The sequence below is a fragment of the Chiroxiphia lanceolata genome, chromosome 3 (assembly GCF_009829145.1).
Source record: "Chiroxiphia lanceolata isolate bChiLan1 chromosome 3, bChiLan1.pri, whole genome shotgun sequence".
Taxonomy (NCBI): domain Eukaryota; kingdom Metazoa; phylum Chordata; class Aves; order Passeriformes; family Pipridae; genus Chiroxiphia; species Chiroxiphia lanceolata.
Genome location: NC_045639.1, coordinates 107,857,640 through 107,880,205, shown reverse-complemented (window position 1 = coordinate 107,880,205; position 22,566 = coordinate 107,857,640). Strand labels below are relative to the sequence as shown.

Below are 22,566 nucleotides of genomic sequence, written 5' to 3'. Positions count from 1 at the left end.
AGATATTTCATACCAGCATGAAAATAAAATTGTTTGAAATAAAATATCCATGTTTGGTCTGAAGGACTCTGAGAAATCCATAAAGACTCCTCAATAACCAAGAGGAGTCCTCATGGAAGATTGGTGAGGGGAAAGAAAGAGAAAGTTCAGATCTTATTGTATTATTGAGATTTCTACTGGAACAATGCCCAAAATCTTAGTACAGGTCATTAAGTTATACTATGAAATTTCTAATTATGAAAATATATGTTAATATTAAAAAATTCATCTTTGTCATGTTAAATAGAAAAGAAGATGTAGTACAGTTTAGGAATATTTGGTAAAACTCTTCTTTCATTGAAGTAAAAAAATGCTTTGCCACTGACTTTGGGAAAACCAGAATTCACTTTTGTATGTGTATGTTAAAGTAGATAATACCAGTGTACCGAGGCAGGTAAAAAAATCTCGTATTTGTTTAAAATTCAGATTTTGCTAAACAGTCTTAAGTACATTTTTTGAAGGAAGGAATCTGTAGAATTTAGATTCTCTACTCCATATGAAATTAACTTTTCGATTATAGAGTTGTAACCATTCCCTGATAAATTTTTAAAGTACAAAACGTTCGTATTCCAAAGTGTGTATTTGTTATTGTTCATTTCCTTGTTTGATTCACAGATTGCACAAGCCATCTCAAAAGGTGTTGACAGGGATTTATTTGTCCACTACATATTCATGGACAATGAATTTGAGCTTCCAACTGGAGCAGGTTTTCAACTGAAGTTTGCTTTGTCTGGAATAGCAACACCCGGGGCCAGAGTAGCTGTGAAGCTTCAACAAAAAAGCGTAAGTCTCAATAGCTGTGTATATTTATTTCTCCTCCTAATAATCTACAATCTCATTTATGGATAAAACTGTAACAACAGTAAAAATTTTAAAGATTACAAAATGTTCTTGATATGAAAAAACCCCCTCATTAGAAGTCTTTGGTTAATTTGTGGATGACATTTAGATTAAATTAAGAAGTAATGCATATAATAAATTAAGTATGAGACACAATAAAATTTATTAATTAAAAGTGTTTAAATCACTCTTTAAAAAATATTCCTTTTAATCTTTGTTCATTTCTCTCTCCCTGCTTTCAAATTACAATGGTAAAAAAGCTGCAGTTTGTGAATTTGCTGTTCAAGCCAAAAAATTAACAAAATATTTTTTGTGGCCAATTCAAAGTGAAAAATTTGATTATCAGTTCAAAGAAATAATGAAAATTGAGTCAAGAGAAACATTTCTTTACCTGACAGGCAACCTTTTAAAATTGTAACAATGAAATAGCATATGACACAAAATTAATTATCCAGTTAAAATTGTAAAAAGTGAAATATTTCCATTCTTTTTTCACTTCTGTAATTTATTTTTCTCTAATTTAGTCAATATTTCATAAAAATTTCTTAGTAGTTTCAGTTCATCTAAACTTTCCATTTTCCACCATGTATAAAATTTAAATAATAATAAAAAAAATAAATGCTGAAAATTAGCACTGGTTGCCCTTAGTTGCCTTTGGAATTTTTCCAGAATTTTGCATTCTGTCACTTCTTTCTGTAATGGCCAAAACAAAAGCTTGCAAAAAAGCTGGTTTGTGTTTAAAGAAGTTCAGATCTTGGATCCATTTCTTTTTTGTCAGATAGTTTGCTCATTGTTTTTGAAAATTGTTAATCTTTTTTTTACAATGGAAAACTGACTCTTGTCTTCAGATTTAAAAATACATGCAAGTATCTCCATGTAGAAAATCTTTCTGTATTGGGCAAATAAATAACCCATTTTGTTTTTATTAAATAGATGCAAGCAGACCTCATTGCTAAACCTTCAGTAGCAGTTGAGTTTGTAACACACTTGGGAATAAACATGCCTGAATTTGCTAGAAGTGGTGTGGAGATGAATTCTAATATATTCCATGAATCTGGAATTGAAGCGCATGTTGGTGTAAAAGCTGGACAACTGAAATTCAGCATTCCTGCTCCAAAGACTCCAGTAAAGCTCCTCAGTATCAGGTAATGAGAACTTTCAAGGCTATGCTCTTTCTTCTCTTCTTGGCTTTTATTGTGGTGGAATTGAAATGATAGGGCAGGCATGGAGAAATTTTCAGTTCAGAAAAATCCCAGACATTGTAAAGCTGGGATAACTTCTTGCATAAGATAGGCAAAGAGCCCAAATAAGTGGTGACTTGGAGTCATGGCTTAGAGATTATTTAATTTGTCATTATTTTTGAAATTTTATACAATACTTACCATTTCTATTATTTTATTTTCTTTCACATAAAATTTTTATAATAGCAATATCATTTTAGATGGAATCTAAATGGACTACTTACACTAATTTTAGAGAAAGCAGTGGCTCAATATATTATATTTATCAATAATACTTAATAAACACATTGATCATTTAACCACCAAATGTTATTTCATTTAGCCCCTACATTAATAAGTGAGTTTTATTTAGAAATAACCTTGTTAAGAGGACAATGTCTGAGCACCTGCTCTGGGAATAAATGACTGACTTTTCTGTTCCAGCAATACACTGCATTTGGTGTCTCCAGCCAAAACTGAAGAGATTCCACCTCTGACAGAGAACCAAGAAACCTCGACTTCTTGCGAGCCTTTCATGCCTGGTCTAAACTTCTGCACCAAATTATTGTATTCTAATGCCACTTCCACAGAGGCAGCTCCATATTTCCCCTTGACTGGAGAATCCAGGCAAGTCATGTCAACCTAAACTACGTTTATTTTGTGCTGACTGCTCTTCGTTCCCAGGGCCTAGTATCTACAGTACTGTCTTATGTAAAGCTTACCTTTTAAAATCATTAAAAACAGACTAACATCAACAGATCAGAAAGCTGTTGAGAATGATATGATTTCATCCATTTGAGGTCATGGACAAAATAGTTATTTACAAACCATTCGTTTGCTCCTTCTTTAGATTTGAAGTTGAAATAGTGTCCACAGGTGAAGTGAAGGAATACTCTGCAAGTGCAAACTATGACCTACAGAGAGAGGGAAGTGACCTGATAGACACCTTAAAGTTTACTGTCCAGGCAGAAGGTAAGAATCTGAACAAACCAATACGGTTAAGCTCAGTTTTGAAGTGTGTCGTTTAATAGGAAAGAGATTTTTATTAATAAATCATAATAGAATTTTTTACTGTATAAAATAGAATACCATTTTCACACCCAAACAGTCCAACACTTTAACTCCATTTTCTTATATATATACAATCCCAGTGCAAGATTTTCATGGTGAGAGACTGCTTTTGTATTTTGTAATTTAAATAGAAGTGTGAAGTTGTTGAATGGAAGCAAGGAAGTGGAGATGTTACTGGGTTCTGTATAAGGAAGAGAAAAATACTGTTTCTGAAAAACATGAAAGTAAAGCATACAAACCATCTGTAGGATCATTTAAATAATAAAAGTAGTGATGGCATTAGTGGATCATGTGTTTAAGAAGATGAGAAGAAAAAGGATGACCCAGTTTCTGATTCAGACTCATCAAATGTTGTGTTAGGTCTTTAACGTGATATAATTTTAAGTTCATCCTTTTTTGTTCTCCTTTTAAGAAAAGTCCAAACAGATTCCATAGTCGTGAATGACCAAAGTACATTATATTTTCTAGGTGTAAATCAACATGAGGCCACATTGACCATCAGGTACAACAGAGACAGAAAGATTTTGACCAGTGATGTCCACATTCCAGATGTTGATGTTGACTTTGGTACAAATCTCAGAATTACTGATGAATCCATTCCTGGGAAGAAAGCATACACGTTTGTCTTAGACTTTAACAACAAGAAGATTCCTGAAGTTACTCTTAGTGGCCAGATAAGGTAATGCAGAAAACCATTTAGAATTTTACAGCTGCCTTTGAATAAGACTGAAGGTTTTATTAAATGTAGAAAATGTGGGGAAATTTTATCCTATTTTGGAGGAATTTCTTAAATAGAGAAACATATAAGCTTCTCATTAAACCCCTCTTTAAAAAACTTTGAAATATTTAATTTGTATGATACACCAACTGATCTTTCTTACTATGTGCATATATATATAATTTGTATTACAAGTTCCTTGAACTAGTTCTTCCACATTTGCACACACATGACTACAAGAATGCATTGTACTAGTGTTATTGCAGGTGTTATATCCAAGGATATAAACAAGGCAAGGTTTGTTCAGAGAGGTATTATCTTTTACTGGATGTGTTTGGCTCTAAAAACGTTATTACATCTCCCCATGAAGAAATCTAATGGCACTCAATAAGAAACAAAACCAAAAATAACTGAGAGCTTCCTGTAAAAATTCCCACGCTTCATGATGAGAATATTTCCGGGAACACCTACAGGGGAACTAACAAAAATGTTCAGCCTGCCAGGGTTTCTAAAATTGTCTGCCTCACAAGCCCATATTGAAATGAGCTGATCACATTCTTTAATAAACCTCAATCTTCCATGGAATTCTGTGATCTTGATGGTGCCCCAGGGAGTCTTTGTCTTTGCTGTTCATGCAGAATTGCCTCTGATATCAGTGGGAGCTTTGGACAGATGTCAGGGACCTCAACTCCCTTTCATTTGCACTAACATAATATTAGAAGTTTGCTCAAGTCAACAAAGTTACAGAGATATAAAATATATGGGAATAAAGGAAAATGAAACCCAGTGGCATAATATATTTTGTCAAGTGTTTTGTTTCTGCACAATTCATGGCCACGGTCTGTATCCTTAGTAGAGAATTCAGCTAGAGTAAGGCATTTCAGAATGTGGTTCTGGTACAACATTACCAGGACAGGTACATATTTCCATCCTTTTCAGTCTTATGAAATTAACATAGACTCATTATTGTGTGTATCTGCATAGTAGCATTATAATAGTTTACCACAGGTTTTCCAAAGTAACTAGCAGAAGCTGAAAACATCCGCTGAATTGGAACAGAGTTTACGATTTTGATTCAATCTGTTATAATACCTATTATGCCTCTGCTATAGATTTAAATGCTGAAATTGCTCCTGAAGCATAAGTAAAAAAGTATAGTGCAATATTTTTATTCACATTTGCTTTTTTCTTTCACAGATATGCTGGAGTGGAAGAGGCAATGTTAAGAGGCACCATTTCTATTCCTCGCCTGCAAACTGAACTTAGAAGTGAAGCATTGGCTAATTATTCACCAAACAAAGCATATGTTCAGATCAGCTCAGCTGCAACAATTCATGGAAACTCAATTTCAGAAAGAGTTCTTCTCAGATATGGTAGGGGCAAAAACATGATCCACATATACAACTTATAAATTTAAATGTATTTTTACATTGGTTTATAGTATATCTCTCAACAGAATAAGAATATGACTGATTTTACCCTTTCCTTTTAAATTCGTGATTTTCAGATTCTGAGAAAGTTGAGCTAGAGTGGAATTCAGGTGCCACTGCTGCTGTGAAAAAATTGTCTTCTGGCTTCCCAGTCGACTTTTCAGACTACCCAAAAACTTTAGAGAAGCACGCCAACGAACTGCTGGATCGGAAAGTGGCTCATACGGACATGACATTGAGACATATTACGTCACAATTTATTGTGGTATGGTTCAACCTACAGTACATGTTGTAGCTCCACCACATAGTCCTGCTGAATTCTTGCCTCCCCCAAGGAAGCCAAAATAGGAGCTACCTGTAAAAGAACTCATCAGATTGAATAAGCTGTACATTTCCAACTTGGATTGAACCAGTCACTTTATGAGATATCTAGGGCTCAGCGTATGGATAGTTACAATGACTTCCAGATAATTTTACTGGGATGTCTTAAAACTTGTTATTTACTTTGAAAAACTTTTCTCATTGCAGGCAACAAATACTTGGCTGCAAAAGGCATCAAAAGATGTCCCCTATGCCCAAACTCTGCAAGACAAACTAAGTGGACTACAGGAACTGAACATTCAGAAATTTAACCTGCCTGTTATCACCATTCCTGAAGAACTTTTCCTGAAAAGGTGAGGGGTGAAATTGAGATAGTGACACAGGAAATTTAAAATAGTTATTTGCTCATATTTTCGTGTTATTGTATTTTACTTTGTTTTTATAAGACAGCATGGAATTGCTGTAAACAATAGGATAAAATTGGAATCATAATGAAGAATTTTAACACCAGAGAAATTAAATTATAGGGAGGAATTAATGCATGTCTTTAATGTGGATTTGACTTTACAGCAGTCACTTATGCAGTATGTGAATATAACATGAAGTATTGTATTATATTGTAAGAGTACTAAATGAAAATGCAGCATTCAACAGACTTTAAGTCACGGAGCTACTGAAGACATATTTCCCATAAATTTGTGTCCTGCAACCCTACAGACTCTTTGTCTTTGACCATAACCCTAGTAGCTCTACATTTTCTTGTGCAGTCCTATTGGATAGTTCTTCCCATCCCCTACACATACTGGTTAACCTTCTCCAGTAGAGTCACCTGACCTCTTTCCTTGTCTGACTTGCATTTTGTCTGCCTTAGATCTGTTTTTCCATGTATTATATTACAGTAATATGAATGTTAATGTATGTTAATGACACACAACTCTATTGTTTCCATTGTGTTCCTGAGGTAAGTATAAGCAAGGAAGAAACTGTTTTTTTCTCCTATATTCTTATCACCTCTGATAATAATAATAATAATAGAATTTTTTACTGCTCAGTTATGTTGCTTTTAAAATTTTTTATGTAAAGGAACAAATTGCAAAAGTGTTTACTTAATTTTCATCCTGGGATGTAGCTCTAAGTGTAAAAAAGAAGATTTTGCAATACAAAAGACCACTTAGGGAAACAAGAAAAGTATCTTTGCCAACCTATTGTTCATTCACAAATTAAGACCAAGTTTCCTTCTGTTTTGCCTTTTTGTAATTACACTTTTTCCCCACAAGCTTTCCAGTTGACAATCCATTTTTTCCAGTCCTCGCTCTTAGTCAAGTGGTCAGATTTTTATTGCTTTTTATTAAGAATAAAATAAATGCTGAATATTCGGATGAAACTTTTGAAACACTTATAATCAGAAAGACAAATTCTTAATAATTTAGATTGTTACAGTATCTAATGCTAATAAAACTTCCTGCGTTTCTATAAGAATGCCTCACTTTTTTTAGGAAGAATATAATTGCCTTTTTCTGGTACTCAGCATCCCACAAGTGTGGCAGTGTATTTGGAGGATTTTTTTTTTACTTGACCTATAAGTCTCCCTGATTATGAAAGGAGGGGAAAAAACATTGACAGAATTCACTGACACCAAAAGTGCTTTCAGTACATTTTCTGATGAATGAATACTTAAAAATATTGATAAAAGATATCATTGCATTTCCCTCTAAAACTAAAGTCAGGACATTGGTATAATCATGGTAAGTAAGCTCAGTATAATGGGCAGGGTAGGGAATCATGGAATTTTCTGTATATGCTTTATGAACTTACAGTTTCTAACAGAGTTATCTTTATTTTCTAGTGAAGGCCGGATCAGACACTACTTAAATAAAAACAGTTTTGTAATTGATATTCCGTTGCCCTTTGGTGGAAGATCATCCGATGACATATGGATGCCACAGACTGTTAAAACACCTCCTCTGGTAATGGAGTCAATGGGAATAAGTGTGCCATCTCGGGAATACAGAATTCCAACATTTAGTATTCCGAAATCCTATCCCTTCCGTGTGCCTTTACTGGGCAAGTTGGAGGTCTCTGCTAATGTGAACAGCAACTATTACAACTGGACAGCAGCGTACACTTTGACCAACAGCACCACAGAGAGAGCATCCGGCACAAAAACTAGTTATAACATGAATGCTGACTCAGTTTTTGATCTACTTTCCTACAGTGTAAAAGGTAAGAATGTGTGCTAATACTGCGGTATTGGCAAAATTATTTTATTTGCTTTGTTTTCTCTGTATCAGGTACAACACATGAATTTGCCTGTGCTTGTTTAAAGAAAGGTGTTACATAATCTCAAATCACTTTGTTTTTAAAAATATTATGTGTGTCTGTTTACTCAGGCAGTAAAGGTGAAGTCAATTTAATTCAAAAAGTGTTTTAAGGTCCACATTTTTCTGGATATTCCTTAATGAAGATAATGCCCTTCAAAACTGCAGGCAAGATTCTACAAACACTTGTGTAGCTGACAAGTCAAATGTTTTCAAAATCAGGTGTGCACGTGCATGTGTAGATATGCCCACAATTTATTTCTCAGTCTATTTATATGTATATGTGTATATATCGATATATATATACACATATATATGTATACATATATGCGTGTATGTATATATATTATATATATATATATAATTGTCTTATAGTTGATCTATGTCCAAGTATTACCGTAAGATGGTATTTTTAAGTTAGTTCCCCTAAAATTGCAGTTTGAGTTTTCAAATTGCAAGAGGACAAGCTGACTTCAGTTTTTTTCCTAAACTCCTCACCATAACTGCAGAATGATAAAGGAAACATTAAAAACCAGGAATGTTAGATATGGGCTATTCTTGAAAGTCCATCTTCTTAATTTAGATTTAAATACTGACATAATTTTGTGTCATTTTACAACATTATATTTAGTAGAGTAATGTAAGGACTTAATTTATTCATAGTTCAAAACTTTAGCTTCAAATATCAAAAAAATAGCCATTTTTACAGAACTATTCAGGATTTATCAAAACATTTAGGCCTTTAAAACAAAATGATATAACAGTAATTGCAATTCAAGCAGTAACATAGAAGTTCAGAGGCATCAGACAAATTGTTAGAGACAAAATGCTATAGATGACACTTATCTTTCACCTCCTTTTTCTTATTTCAGGTTCTGGAGAAGCGTCATATAACAGAAATGGATTCATCTGTGCATATGAAAATCACCTAAAACACAGAGTCTTAACATCAGTTCTAAAGTTCTCCGGCAGAAAGAGTTATGAACCTGATCCAGTTGCAAACTACACCTTATCACTTACAGCATCAAGTACTCTGGGTTCTCAGCTTTCGTTTTCCGGTGATATTATTTCTGAGAAGACAAATAACATGAATATCAATAACGTCAAAATGGAAGGGCAGCTGGTAGTGGCCCCTTTCTTTGCAAGAACCACTTACACTCTATCAAGCACATACAATGAAAAGAGACGGGTTTTAGAAGGAAAATCAAATCTGAAGATGGATTCCTCTTACTTTGAGGCTACCAATCAGATGTCTGGCAGACACAGTGATGGTTCATTTTCCATTACTTCAGTTTCTGATGTACAAAGCGGACTACTAAAGAACACAGCTTCACTGAAGTATGAAAACAGCCAGCTCAAAATGTCATCTGAAACCAATGGGAGGTATCTATATACTGCAGGTGTCCATAAGCTTGAAATAATTTTGTCAAAGAAGCTGGCAGCACTTCGATCTGAGTACCAAGCCAATTACGAGCAAATCCAGTATTCTGCCTTGTTTGCAGGTTCCCTCAATTCCCAGGATCTTGTTTTCAACACTGATGTATCCCTGACTGATCAAAGAAATCGAGCTGCACATAAGTCGTCACTCAATATCAATCGGTACGGTCTGGCCAGCAGTGCAACCACAAACGTGCAGTTTAGTCCACTGGCAATGCAGAGTGAAATGAATGCCAAGCTTGACAATGCTGGAGGCTCCATGTCACTGTCCTCTTCTGGGCGTTATGGTAAAAACAATGCAAAATTCAATCTAGGTGGGAGAGTGAGCCTGAGAGAAATAACTCTGGGAAGCGAATATCAGAGTACAGTTATGGGTATGGACAACAAACATGTTTTAAACTTCAGAGTTAATAGAGAAGGACTCAAGTTTTCAAACAATTTGCAAGGATCATTCAAAGATATTAAGCTGGAGTACACAAATGACTTGAATATTCCTGGCTTATCCTTAACATTTGCTTCAAAGTTAGATAACAGCTTCAGCGTTGACAAATTCCACAGGCATGTTTTTGACCTACAACTGCAGCCTAGCTCACTCACAGCTAAACTAACCAATAATCTTAAATACACTAAAACAGAAGTTTCCAACAAAGCAGAACTGCTTCTCGAGCCTCTGAAGGTGAACTTGGGTGGCAATGTCAGAGGAGCCCATGGGGCAGATGAAATAAGGCACACCTACACCCTTACATGTGCTGGTCTAACTGCAGACTTGAAAACAGATACAGTGGCAAATATTCAAGGCATAGCAGTGAGTCACAGAGTTAACCTGGATGTGGCGGGACTTTCTTCCTCAGTTACTATGAACACAAACTGTGATTCCAAATCTCTCCGTTTCAGCAATGCTCTGCGTTCCACTATGGCCCCATTTACTGTCACCGCTGACATACACACCAATGCTAATGGAAAGCTGGTTGCTATGGGCGAACACACAGGAGACCTGTACAGCAAATTCCTGTTTAAAGCAGAACCTCTTGCTTTCACTTTCTCCCATGATTACAGAGGATCTACCAGCCATACCTTGAAGTCTAGCAGAAGATACACTACGCTGCTTGACAACAAAGTTCATGTGCTTTTTACTCCATCGGAGCAGTCAAGTGCTTGGAAATTGAAAAGTCAACTGAACAATAATGTATATACACAAGATCTCAGTGCTTACAATGATGCAGAAAAGGTTGGTGTGGAACTTAGTGGAAGAGCTTTAGCAGATCTCTCTGTAATGGACACATCAATCATACTACCATTAACATCTGAAGAAGTTAATTTAATTGATGTATTGGGCCTCAGGAGCAGCGTGTCAGAGCCTCAGGAATTCAGCATCTCTGGCTTTGTGAAGTATGACAAAAATAAAGATATGCATCTTATTAACCTACCCTTCTTGGAAAGTTTGCCAGTTTACTTTGAAAAGCTCAGAGGCACCATTCTATCCACGCTGCAGGCCATACAAAGTTACCTGAAGAACATCGACGTAGAGCAACATTTGAGAAAATACAAGGCAACTTTGGATAAACTCCCACAGGACATTAATGATTATATGGACAAATTGGATATGAAAAGCAGAGTTAGCAGCATGAAAAATAATTTTGTTGCTTTCACAAAGGACTACAGAATAACATCTGATGATATGCAAATTATGCTGGAAAAAGCCATGGACAATCTTCAAGAAATACTGTCTCAGCTGCAGATCTATCTGCTAGAAGTTGAGCAATACATCAAAGACTGTTATGAGCAGTATGACATTAAAGCACTTATTGTACAGCTTCTTGATCAAATAGTTGAAACTATGACAGCTGTAGATAACAACTATAAGGTAAGAACAACTGTAATCAACATCCTTGAAAAATTACGGGTTTTTTTCCAACAATATGATCCTAACAAAATCGGAAGCAGCACTTTGGCTTGGATTAAAAATGTAGATGATGAGTACAGGATTACAGCTAGGATACAGGAAAACCTAGAACAACTCAAGATTCAGATTCAGAATATTGATGTCAGAAGCATTGCAGAAAATTTGAAACGGCAGATTAAAACATTTGATACTAAAGAAGTGTTAGAAAAATTTAAACGTTCCTTGCCAATCGAAAAAATTCATGAAATCCTTGAACAAATCAAAGACTTTATTCTAAATTGGATAGAGGAATATGAAGTATCTGAGAAGATCAGCGCTTTCCGAGGTCATATGCACAAACTGATTGTAAAATATGAAATTGATAAGCAGATATATTTTTTAATTGACAGAATGATAGAACTGCTTAACAAGTACAGAATAAAAGAAACCGTCCAGAAACTGACCATCTACCTGCAAAATATTGATGTGAAGTCATGCTTTGATAAAGTTGTTGCTTTTGTTGATGATGCTGTCAAGAAAGTGCAAACCTTTGATTATGAAAAGATGATAAAAGAAGTCAATGAGTTCCTTGACATCGTTATTAAAAAGCTCCAGGCTTTCGACTATAATCAATTTGTTGATGACACAAACAAAAAAATCCAGGAAGTGACCCAGAAAATAAATGAGGAACTCAGAAATCTAGAACTTCCACAGAAAGCAGAAGCACTGAAACAGTATATGAGAGATTTTAGAGCTGTGATTTCAAAATACATGGAACAACTAAGGGACACCAAGCTTGCTGCGCTAATTAACTGGCTCAGGGAGCTCATAAACACAACAACATTTGCTAATCTGAAAGCCAAGGTAAATGAACATCTGGAAGACCTGCGAGAGAGGATTTCTGAAATGGATATTTCCCAGGAATTGCAGTGGTGTCTTCAGAAGATAAGCCAGTTCTACAATTCTGTTGTCATATACATATCTGACCAATGGAACATAGCTTTAAAAAAAATTACTACCTTGGCTGAAGAGTATGATCTGAAAAATTGGGCTGAAAATTTAAACCAGTTTGTTGAAACAGGATTTATAGTCCCTGAAATCAGGACTGTTCTAGGCACTATACCTGCCTTTGAAGTTAGCCTGCGAAGTCTTCGGGAAGCAACATTTCAAACACCAGACTTCTTTATTCCACTGACTGATCTGCATATCCCCTCCTATGAGATCAATATTAAGAAACTAAAAGATATGAAAATCCCAATGAAATTTACTACCCCAGATTTTAAAATTCTAAATGTCTTTGAAGTTCCTTCCTTTACAATTGACTTGATTGAGATTAAGCTTCTGATTGTAAGAACAATAGACAAACTCATGTCTGGCGAATTTCAGTTACCAGCTATTGATTTCTATTTGAAAGATCTGAAGATGAGAGATATGCCTTTTTCCGACATTTCTTTCCCAGAAATACAAATGCCTCAGTTTCAAATACCAGAATTGTTGATTCCAAAACTAAATCTAAATGAGCTCCAGATTCCTAACATGAAGATACCAGAGTTCCAGCTTCCACGTATCCCACATACTGTGACTGTCCCTACATTTGGCAAATTGTCTGGTGCTTTCAGAGTTACCTCTCCATTCTTTACACTGTCTACACAAGCTGAGCTTCGTAATGCTACAACATCTGCAAACAGTCCAGAATTTGTGACCTCCATTTCGGCTCAAACAACGTCCAAATTAGACTTCCTAGTTTTTAGTGTTATTGCAGATTCACGTCTCTTGGCCACTGACATGAAGCAACTGAACTTTAAAAATGCCATGAAAGTCAACCATAGGTTCCTTAAAGTTGATCACTCGAATGAAGTGGTATTTCTAGGAACTTCAGTATTAGGTGAAGCTGAAACCAGAGCAAACTTACATACAAAGAAAAATTTAATAGAACTGCAGAATAATTTAATGATCAAGCTGCAGAGAAAAATTTGGATGCAGAGTGGAACAGCGTATTCCCACAGACTGAATATTCCACAAGCCGATTTCTCCAGCCAGGCTGATCTGTTCAGTAATATGACAACAGAGATAGAAGCAGGACACATATCATTTACCTCCACTGGTAAAGGAAACTGGAAATTGGCTTCACCTAATTTCTCTGATGAAGGCACTCATGATTCACATGCTATTTTCAAGGTTGAGGGCCCCACTATTACATTTTCTGCCAACAACAGAATAAATGATAAGCACCTGAGAGTCAACCAAGCTATGAGATATGAATGTGGTTTCCTAAATTATGCAACACTTCAGATTCAGTCTGAAATTGAGTCACAGCGCGTGGGACGTAGTGTTCTGAATGTGAAAGGCACAGGACAGCTTGGAGAAATGAAAGTAGAATTAACAGGGTCTCACAATGCTCGGCTCCATGGACGGATTACTGGAACTGTAAATAATGAGTTTTCCTTCTTGGCACAGCCTTTTGAAATTCACCTTTCAACAAACAATGATGGAAATGTGAAAATCAGCTTCCCTATGAAAGTGACTGGCAAAATTGACTTCCTGAATAACTATAGGTTTGCCCTCAGTTCATCTGTTCAGCAGATCAGCTGGCAAGCTACTGGCAGATTCAATCAGTATAGATATTCCCATAATATGTCTGCTGGCAACAATGATGACAGAATTGAAGCTCATGTCGAAATGAATGGTGATGCCAACCTGGACTTCCTAAATACTCCTCTAACCCTTCCTCAGATTCAGATTCCCTACACTGGACTCAAAACTCCTCAGCTAAAAGATTATTCACTGTGGGAACAGATAGGCCTGAAGGAATTATTGAAGACAACAAGGCAATCCTTTGATTTAAATTTGAATGCTCAGTATGAGAAAAACAAAGACATGCATGTAATCACCCTTCCTTTAGCAACAGTGCAAGAAGTACTTAATAAAAACATCATGTTGTTCAACAAGCATTTTGAGAAAGGAAGAAACGCTGCTTTAGATTTTCTCACAAAGTCATATAATGAAGCCAAAACAAAATTTGACAAATACAAAATACAAACATCACTGAACAAACTACCACGGACCTTCAGAATTCCAGGATACACCATTCCAATTGTGAATATTGAAGTTTCTCCTTTCACTGCTGAGATGCCAACCTTTGGTTACACGCTCCCAAAAGAAATAAGTACAAGAGGATTCACAGTCCCATTTATTGGCTTTTCAGTTCCATCTTACACTCTAGTCTTACCTTCTCTGGAGCTTCCAGTCCTTCATGTCCCACAGGATCTACGCACCTTAAAGCTTCCTAGATTCAGAATCAACAGCCCAGCAATCTTAATTCCTGCCATGGGTAACATTACTTACGACTTCTCATTTAAATCCAGTGTGATCACTTTAACTGCAAATGCTGGGCTGTTCAATCAGTCAGATGTTGTTGGACATCTCAGTGTCTCATCCTCTTCTGTCAGTGATGCACTGCAATTTAAGCTGGATGGTTCAACAAGTTTGACAAGAAAAAGAGGGTTGAAGCTGGCCACAGCACTGTCCCTGAGTAATAACAAATATCTAGGAGGAAATCATGATAGCACTATTACTCTTTTAAAGAGGGTCATGGAAGCTTCAGTGGCAACAAATATAGAAATGGATACCCCAATTTTAAAAATTAATTTCAGCCAAGAACTTTCTGGAAATACAAAATCCAAACCCACTCTTTCCTCAGCCATAAAATTAATATATGATTTCAATACTTCCAAATACGGCACCAGTGCTAAGGGAGAAATTGCTCACAAATTTGCTTTAGAGAGCCTTACATATTACATATCAGTAGAAACTTCTACAACAGGGGATATTGATGGAGTGTTTTACACTGGAAATGCATTTTCTGGAAGTTTAGACCATGAGGCAAACACCTATCTAAATGCTAATGGGGCTCGGTCAGCTCTCAAGTTTGAGGCCCACTCTAAAGCAGATGGACTCTGGAACAGTGAAATCAAAGAAATGCTTGCAGTTGAAGCATCTACCCGTCGTGTTTATGCAGTCTGGGAGCACAACGGGAAGAACTATGCACGATATACACCTCTTTTCACAACAACAGGGGCTCAGAGATGCAAAGCAACCTTTGAACTGGCTCCTTGGGAAGTTTCAGCAGATCTTCAGATTCTAGCCACTCAGCCAAATTCCTTCCTGGACACAGCATCAGTTAAACAGGTTGTTGTAGTGAAAATCAGTCCTGCAAACCAGAAAGTTGGCTGGAAGGGTGAAGGCCAAATTCAGTCATTATCCCTCAGTCATGATATGCAGTTATCAAATGAAAAATCAAAGGCAAAATTTGATGTTTCTGGATCTTTGGAAGCATACATGGACTTCCTCAGAAACATAAAGTGCCCCATTTCAGAGAAGAGCTTATGGGATATCTTGAAGTTGGACGTTACTACCAGTGCTGACAGGAAACAGTATTTGAATGGCTCAATATCCCTCGTGTACACAAAGAGTGAGGATGGTTACTTTTTCCCCATACCTGTGAATAAGCTGACTGATGGTTTCACTGTCACTATTCCTGAGTTACACCTAAAGGCTCCAAGCCCTGTTCTCAACACTCCAAAGTTCAGACTTCCTTTCACCACTCTCCAGGTCCCAGCATACACCATTGACCTGCGCAACATCAAAATTCCACAGACACTAAGCACAGTGCCATTTGATGTCCATTTACCCACACTGCCAAAACTAAGATTCCCCAAAGTGGATGTAGGAGCCAACTATATTACATTAGAAGAATATAAAATGCCGTTTTTTGAGGTGACAATACCTGAATACCAAATAACAGTATCTCAATTCACTCTTCCAAAGAGTATTTCACTTGGCACTTTCCATCTAGATCTGGATGAAGTAGCTAATAAGATTGCAGATTTTGAACTGCCTACAATTACAATTCCTGAACAGAAAATTGAGATTCCCCCTCTCAAAATATCCTTGCCTGCTGGAATTTACATCCCATCATTTGGTGCCTTGACCGGATCTTTCCAAGTTGCTTCCCCTTTGTACAACGTCACGTGGAGAACCGACTTGACAAACAAGAAGGACTCTTTTGAATATTCCGTTGACTCTACATGCAGCTCAACATTGCAATTCCTGGAATATGACCTGAATGGTAAGACATTAAAATTCTATATGCCATGATTTTGGGGGAAATACTGTGTACTGCACTTTTTCAGATTTATTTTTTTCCCCAGGCTTTGCATATGAAGGTGTTGTTCTCTACTTAGCATTGACATTAGATGATACTTCTTTTAGCAGCAACACCATTTTTTCATAAATTATTATCAGAGTCTCAGTCAGTCATCTTGAAGGATATATATATATATATATAAAATTACATATTGTGAAAAAATAGGAAAAATGGGAAATATCTTCCTAGCAGTTTCTTACTTTAAATTGTAAAACAGTATAGCATTCCCCCATTACTTATGGTAATACATGTAAAGGAGAGAAGGCAGGTTGACTTTTTAACTGTTTCAGTTCAAATGAAGAAATACCTATTTTTTTCCTTAGGAACTAAACAGATTTGATTTCAAAATTTTTTTCAAGCCAGAAAATTGAAGTCCCATATAGCATTGAGTTCTAGACTTTATAATAATACTAAAAATGTAGATCAGAATAAAATTCTAAACTCTCAAGAAATTGGAATATCCACTTATGATCTGCATTAATGTAAAATATAGTATCCATGTTGAGATCAAAAATGTGAATTTTAAAATACTCCAGTTGAACAAATATTTTCATATCTTTTCATTTGGGACATTATAGGCATTCAGTTTCTTGAAGCAGAATTTTACATACCAGTGAAACATCTCACAAATGGCTGTCTAACATGCATGTAGTTTGTATTCTTTGCTGGTATGTTCTGGTAATACACACATTTGAAATCTTTTTCACAGTTGTTTCAAACTATAAATATGAGGAAGATATGCTTGTTGTGAAGACCACTGGCAGCTTTTCGCATCGTGACATGAGTGCAAACTACCAGGAAGATTTTACTCTTTCAGAAATTGGGTAAAGATTTGCTCTAATATCATTTCTAATAGGTATAATTGCCAATGATGTGTTGTTACTTTGATCCCTAATGTCCCAGAGGGTTTTACTGTAATTAATAAGAATCTGTGTAGCTACCCTGTCATTATTGGCTGTGTCTTTTTCCCTCTTAACTTAGCTTGAAAGCTGTTCTCTCTCAGCGTTTCTAGAACAGCTTTTCTCAGCAGCCACATTTCAGAAAGCTACTGAGATATAAACACAATAGTTCATATTCAGAGCAGTTTTAGATCTGATCATCAACATAGTTTTTTTTCCACTGGATCCCTCTGTCATCACAAACCATTACTGAGTAATTTTTATTCACAAGCGCTGGCACCAGGGTTTACAGAGTTGGCCTTCTCACTGCCTGTTTTGATCTGCAAGTATTTTGTTGATACATCCAAGGGACAGAATCTGTGAAGGCAAGTACAAGTGCAGACAAACAGTAGTGCCTATGCTTGTGTTGGTGAAAAAAATTGCATCAACTTGTAGAAATCTGTAGAAATCTGATGGTGGTACAGCTACAGGTTTTGTTTTGCTGATGAAATTTAATGAAAATTCCCAACAGAGCTCAATATAGTTTTATCTAAAACAGGAAAATTGGAGTGACATGAACTTTTGAATGTGTCAGGCTAAATTCTAAGAGATGTGGATAGCAAAATTCTACATTTTCTTTTCATGATAAAGGCATTGTTTGCATACATATATATAAAGTAATAGGTGGTATTTTATGCAGACATAGTGAATTGAAATTGTACTTTGTGCATTTCTTCATAGCTGTGTATTTACTGTTGTTGTAGAGCCATGGAAAAGAGTGCATCACTAGATATCATCAGCCCCACTTTCACAGATGTCCATATGCGTTACCATGAGAATGAAAGGAGGTCATCCCTCTCAGTATCCTCACCCTCAGCTGGGACCCTGGGTTATGTCATTGAAGTGGATGACGAAATTCTCACTGGCAGAGTTTACTACCAAACTCAGGTAAGCTTGATATAAGCAACAAAAAGCAGAAAGGTTCGGTGTAGTCAGAGGAAAAGTTTCCTTTAAATTTTGTGTGTGTTTATGTTGAGATATAAATTAACCACCAAATAAAAAGTATATCATCAGTAATTAAAGTTTTTATTTTCCACACTGGCCTTTCTGCTACTAAAAGTAACATCTGGGTGAAGAGGCTGTTTCAACTCCTCCACACAGTTATGTTTGTCCTCTCCTATGGTCAGGAAGACACACTCACTGAAAGTCAAGATAGTGCAAAGTCAGTTTTAGATAAGCCACCCATCAGGTTTAATATGTAGCCGTCAGGCAACTTAGAATTAAAATAAGAAGTAAGTGGCCATTATAGGAATCAGGCCACTGGAAGGGGTCAGACCATCTGAGAAGTGCCTTTCTTAATCCATTAATATGTTACAATACATAATGAGAATTAAAAACCTTACTAGATTTGCTAGCAAAACATATACTTCTTATTATTGTCATACTACAAGAATTTCAGAATCAAAATCTTACCTTCCAAAATGATATACTAATTTAGGGTTCGCAAGTGACTCATAATTCACTATTTACTACTAAAAAATGGTAAAATTTTACATGTAAATAGATTCTTATTTGAGGATTTCTTAATTACTCTGTAAATTGTCTCATTTATTTAAATAATTACAAAACTAAATCTTTTAATATTTCTATATGAAAAAATTCTTTTTGAATTCACTTTAAATTATTTCAGGAATGAGTAAAAAGCTCATTTTCCAAAGTAATTCACCTACCTTATGAGACATGATAGGCATTTAATACAAAAGAAGGAAAAATCTTATTCAAAGTCAAATTTTAAAAAAGACCAGACTAAGTTATGTTCTGGTCCTGCTGTTTGAAGAAGCTCAAAGTAGTTTGTCTTAATACATGATAAAATTAAAGATGCAACAATGAGAATATTGAAATATGCTCAGAGATAATATTAGATTTGTTGTATATACAAGTTACATTTTTCTTATCCTGTTTTGTATTTTCAGTCTGCTCCTCAGAAGGACATTGACATATTAACAAGTGAGATATCCTTCAAGGAACCTAACTGGACTCACATGAAATTCAACTGGAACAAAGATGCTGCCAAAGACTTGCTGTTGGGTCTGAAAGAAAAAGTGCCTAAAATGACAAATGCAGTCTACAGGTATGTTAATCGGTATCATAAGGAGCATATGGGAATAGAAATTAGTGCTGCCACCTTAAAGATGAAGAACATGATGCATAATAATGCTGACAAAGCATACACATTTGCTGTGAAACAAATAGATGAAATAGATGCTCAACTTCGCACAGCTGCCAACGAGGCCTCTGGCAAATATCAGGAGTTGAAATTCAAAGCTAAAAGGCTGTATCGAAGAGCAGCAGATCAAGCTGAACAGTTCAACTATCAAAGAATAAAAGCAAAACTTTTGGATGTCACAATTGACATAATAGAAGATTATCACCAGAAAATTAAACGCCTAATTGACTCAGCCATTGAATTCCTGAAAACCACAAAATTCCAGGTCCCTGGGCTGTCTGAAAAGTACAGTGGTGAAGAAATATACCTCATGACTACAGAGAAGGTAGCAAAAAATGCTGATTTATGCCTTTCAAAACTTCAAGAGTACTTTGATGCCTTGATTGCAGCTATCAACGAGCTGGAAGTCAGACTTCCTGCTTCTGAAACAATTCTTAGAGGTCATAATGTACTTGATCAAATTAGAGAAATGCTGAAAGATCTACAGGACAAAATCAGGCAGACATTTGCTAGTCTTCAGGAAGCTGACTTTGCAGGAAGACTGAAGCAACTGAAAGAAGTAGTGCAACAAGTTTTTCAGAAGGTAGAAGAAATGGTTAGAAGCTTGCAATCCAAAAATTTTGAAGACATCAAAGTCCAAACACAACAGCTGTACAAAGATGCAATGGCTTCAGACTATGCACAGAAACTGATATCCTTGACAGAAGATGTTAAAAAATACATTTCTCAATTCAAAGATTTTAGCCAGAAGACTTTCCAGGACCTTTCAGAAAAGCTGCACCAGCTGCTCCTCTATATAAAGTCACTGCGGGAGGAATATTTTGATCCAACTACACTTGGACAGTCAGTGAAGTACTATGAGGTGGAAGACAAGGTACTAGGATGGCTGAAGAATGTAATAGATATTCTTGTGGATTGGCACAACAAGAATGTTGGAGATCTTGCTGACTTGGTTACACGCCTGACAGACCAAATAAGAGAATTGGTGGAAAACTACAGCCAGGAATATTATGATCTTATAACTGATGTGGAAGGAAAAGGAAGACAGAAGGTCATAGAACTCTCATCTGCTCTTCAGGAAAAAATCCGATATTGGTCTGCAGCTGCTAAAAGGAAAATCGATGAACATAACAAGCAAGTCAAAGAAAAACTCCGGGAGATCTATGGGCAGCTTACTCATTCCCAAGAAAAGCTAATCAGTGAGGCCAAAAGGTTAATTGATCTAACTATAGAAAATTACTCTGCATTCCTGCAATATATCTCAGAGCTTCTTCGTTGGTTTGAGCAAATAACAGCTGAGAGCATAAAGCCATATATAGCTGTTCGTCAAGGAGAGCTCAGAATAAATGTGCCCATGTGACTGGCAGTCCATTTACCAAATGCCCCAAAGCAGCAGAGAGGAACTCAGAAACAAAGTAGAAATGACGCACATACTGATTCAGCAAGCCATTGAGAAAGGCTCCAGGGAATGGGAAGAAATGTAGCAATTCACTGATTAACAACTTGCCACTGAGCAACTGGTCTTCAGCAGGTTATGGAAAATATTCAGCAGCACATGAAGAACTGAATGTACATGCAGAAGAGGAGAAGTAACAAGTTTGTACCACAATGTATTTAAAAAAAACAATGTACTGGGGCTTCAGGTACATACTGTTTGAATCTGAATTTGTAAATGAAAACTTAATAATCTACACTAGGTTATTTTAATAAGCTTAATAAGCCAATAAATGACTTCTTTATTACATTTTTGTGTCATTTATTACAGCTACTTTTACATGGACCATAGTGCTTAATCCAACAGTTGTCAAGGTCAATGGGAAGTCTTTGATTTCATTGTATGTTGGATCAAGCCAATAATGTGCAATACATATTGTAAATAGTCACAAAAGCTATGAAGTTCATAGAATAAACAGGTTTTAAGATAAAGGTCACATTCATAAGCCAGTTGAAGAAAGGCTTGGAAACACATCTGATTCTCAGCATAGAAACACCTTCAGAGATAAATCTGAGAGAAAAAGAAGAGGAAAAGAGCATGTACAAGAACATGAATTAAAACATTGATAAATTCTGGAAAAAACATCAAAAATTGAAAAATAACATAAAAATATAAGCATATGTAGAAATCTGACTCCTGGAAAACTCCAGATAATAATATCAATGTTCTGTTAAGAAAAGTTAATTTATGCCTATATCAGTTTTCAGACAACTATGCCAAGAATTTTAGATGGGTTTTCTTTCTACTGGCTAATTTATGTTTCAGAAATACAGGGGTTTCTCACCTGTTTCCCCATGATATTTCTGTTTTCACATCAAATTGTCTATCTTTTACTTATTGTGAGTTTAGTTAATTGTCACAGTTTCACTGGCATCATGTATGATGGAAGTCAAAAAGTTTTCCCCTTCTAGGCTGAAGCCTCAACCTCATTTAAATGAATTCTCAGTTTAATGATGAATTTAGAGAATTTTGAAGTCACTCACAAAATAGGACTGCTTTTGAGTGGAAATATGTGGACCTAGTATGGTTTATTTTCAGCTGTTGGAATACTATATAGACAGTCCTTGAGAAAGGCGTGCTAAGGCTGAAACAATATTGCTTCTTTGAGAATAAAGTCTTCGACAAACACCACTAGAAATTTTGTGTACATGTCTGTTTTGATGCAATCAGTTCAATTCTGTGATATGGTTGTCACTTGTTCATTGATGGGAAAACAGTCTGTTTTCATCCCATATGAAATATATACATGGCAGAATGGAGCACCACAACTTTGACATCCCTATTGATAAAGAATATTATTACCTGAGTAACTCTACCAGTAATTATTTTTATCAGATAAGCTACATGAACCCCAAAATCAGAATCTGACAAGCATGGTAGGATACACACACCTATCTAGGTGTCAGCACAGTGGGCATCTCTTAGAAAGTAAGGTAAATCCAGTTCCTCTTCAGACCTTTCAGCCATCACAATTGCGGCAATAA

The 22,566-nt window shown here is 35.9% G+C and overlaps 1 protein-coding gene across 1 annotated transcript in view; it reads left to right on the top strand.

Annotated features, from left to right (window-relative positions):
• The window catches only part of APOB (apolipoprotein B), a 36,019-nt gene extending 13,803 nt beyond the window's left edge, over positions 1-22,216 (top strand). The window contains exons 17-29 of the mRNA XM_032681309.1: positions 655-822; positions 1,813-2,024; positions 2,544-2,726; positions 2,950-3,071; positions 3,639-3,849; positions 5,086-5,261; positions 5,396-5,583; positions 5,847-5,992; positions 7,486-7,862; positions 8,830-16,404; positions 17,192-17,306; positions 18,125-18,308; positions 19,334-22,216. Coding sequence (XP_032537200.1) covers positions 655-822; positions 1,813-2,024; positions 2,544-2,726; positions 2,950-3,071; positions 3,639-3,849; positions 5,086-5,261; positions 5,396-5,583; positions 5,847-5,992; positions 7,486-7,862; positions 8,830-16,404; positions 17,192-17,306; positions 18,125-18,308; positions 19,334-20,947 — 11,271 coding nt within the window. The 3' untranslated portion in view covers positions 20,948-22,216. The remainder of the gene's footprint in view (positions 1-654; positions 823-1,812; positions 2,025-2,543; positions 2,727-2,949; positions 3,072-3,638; positions 3,850-5,085; positions 5,262-5,395; positions 5,584-5,846; positions 5,993-7,485; positions 7,863-8,829; positions 16,405-17,191; positions 17,307-18,124; positions 18,309-19,333) is intronic.
• The last annotated feature ends 350 nt before the right edge of the window (positions 22,217-22,566 follow it).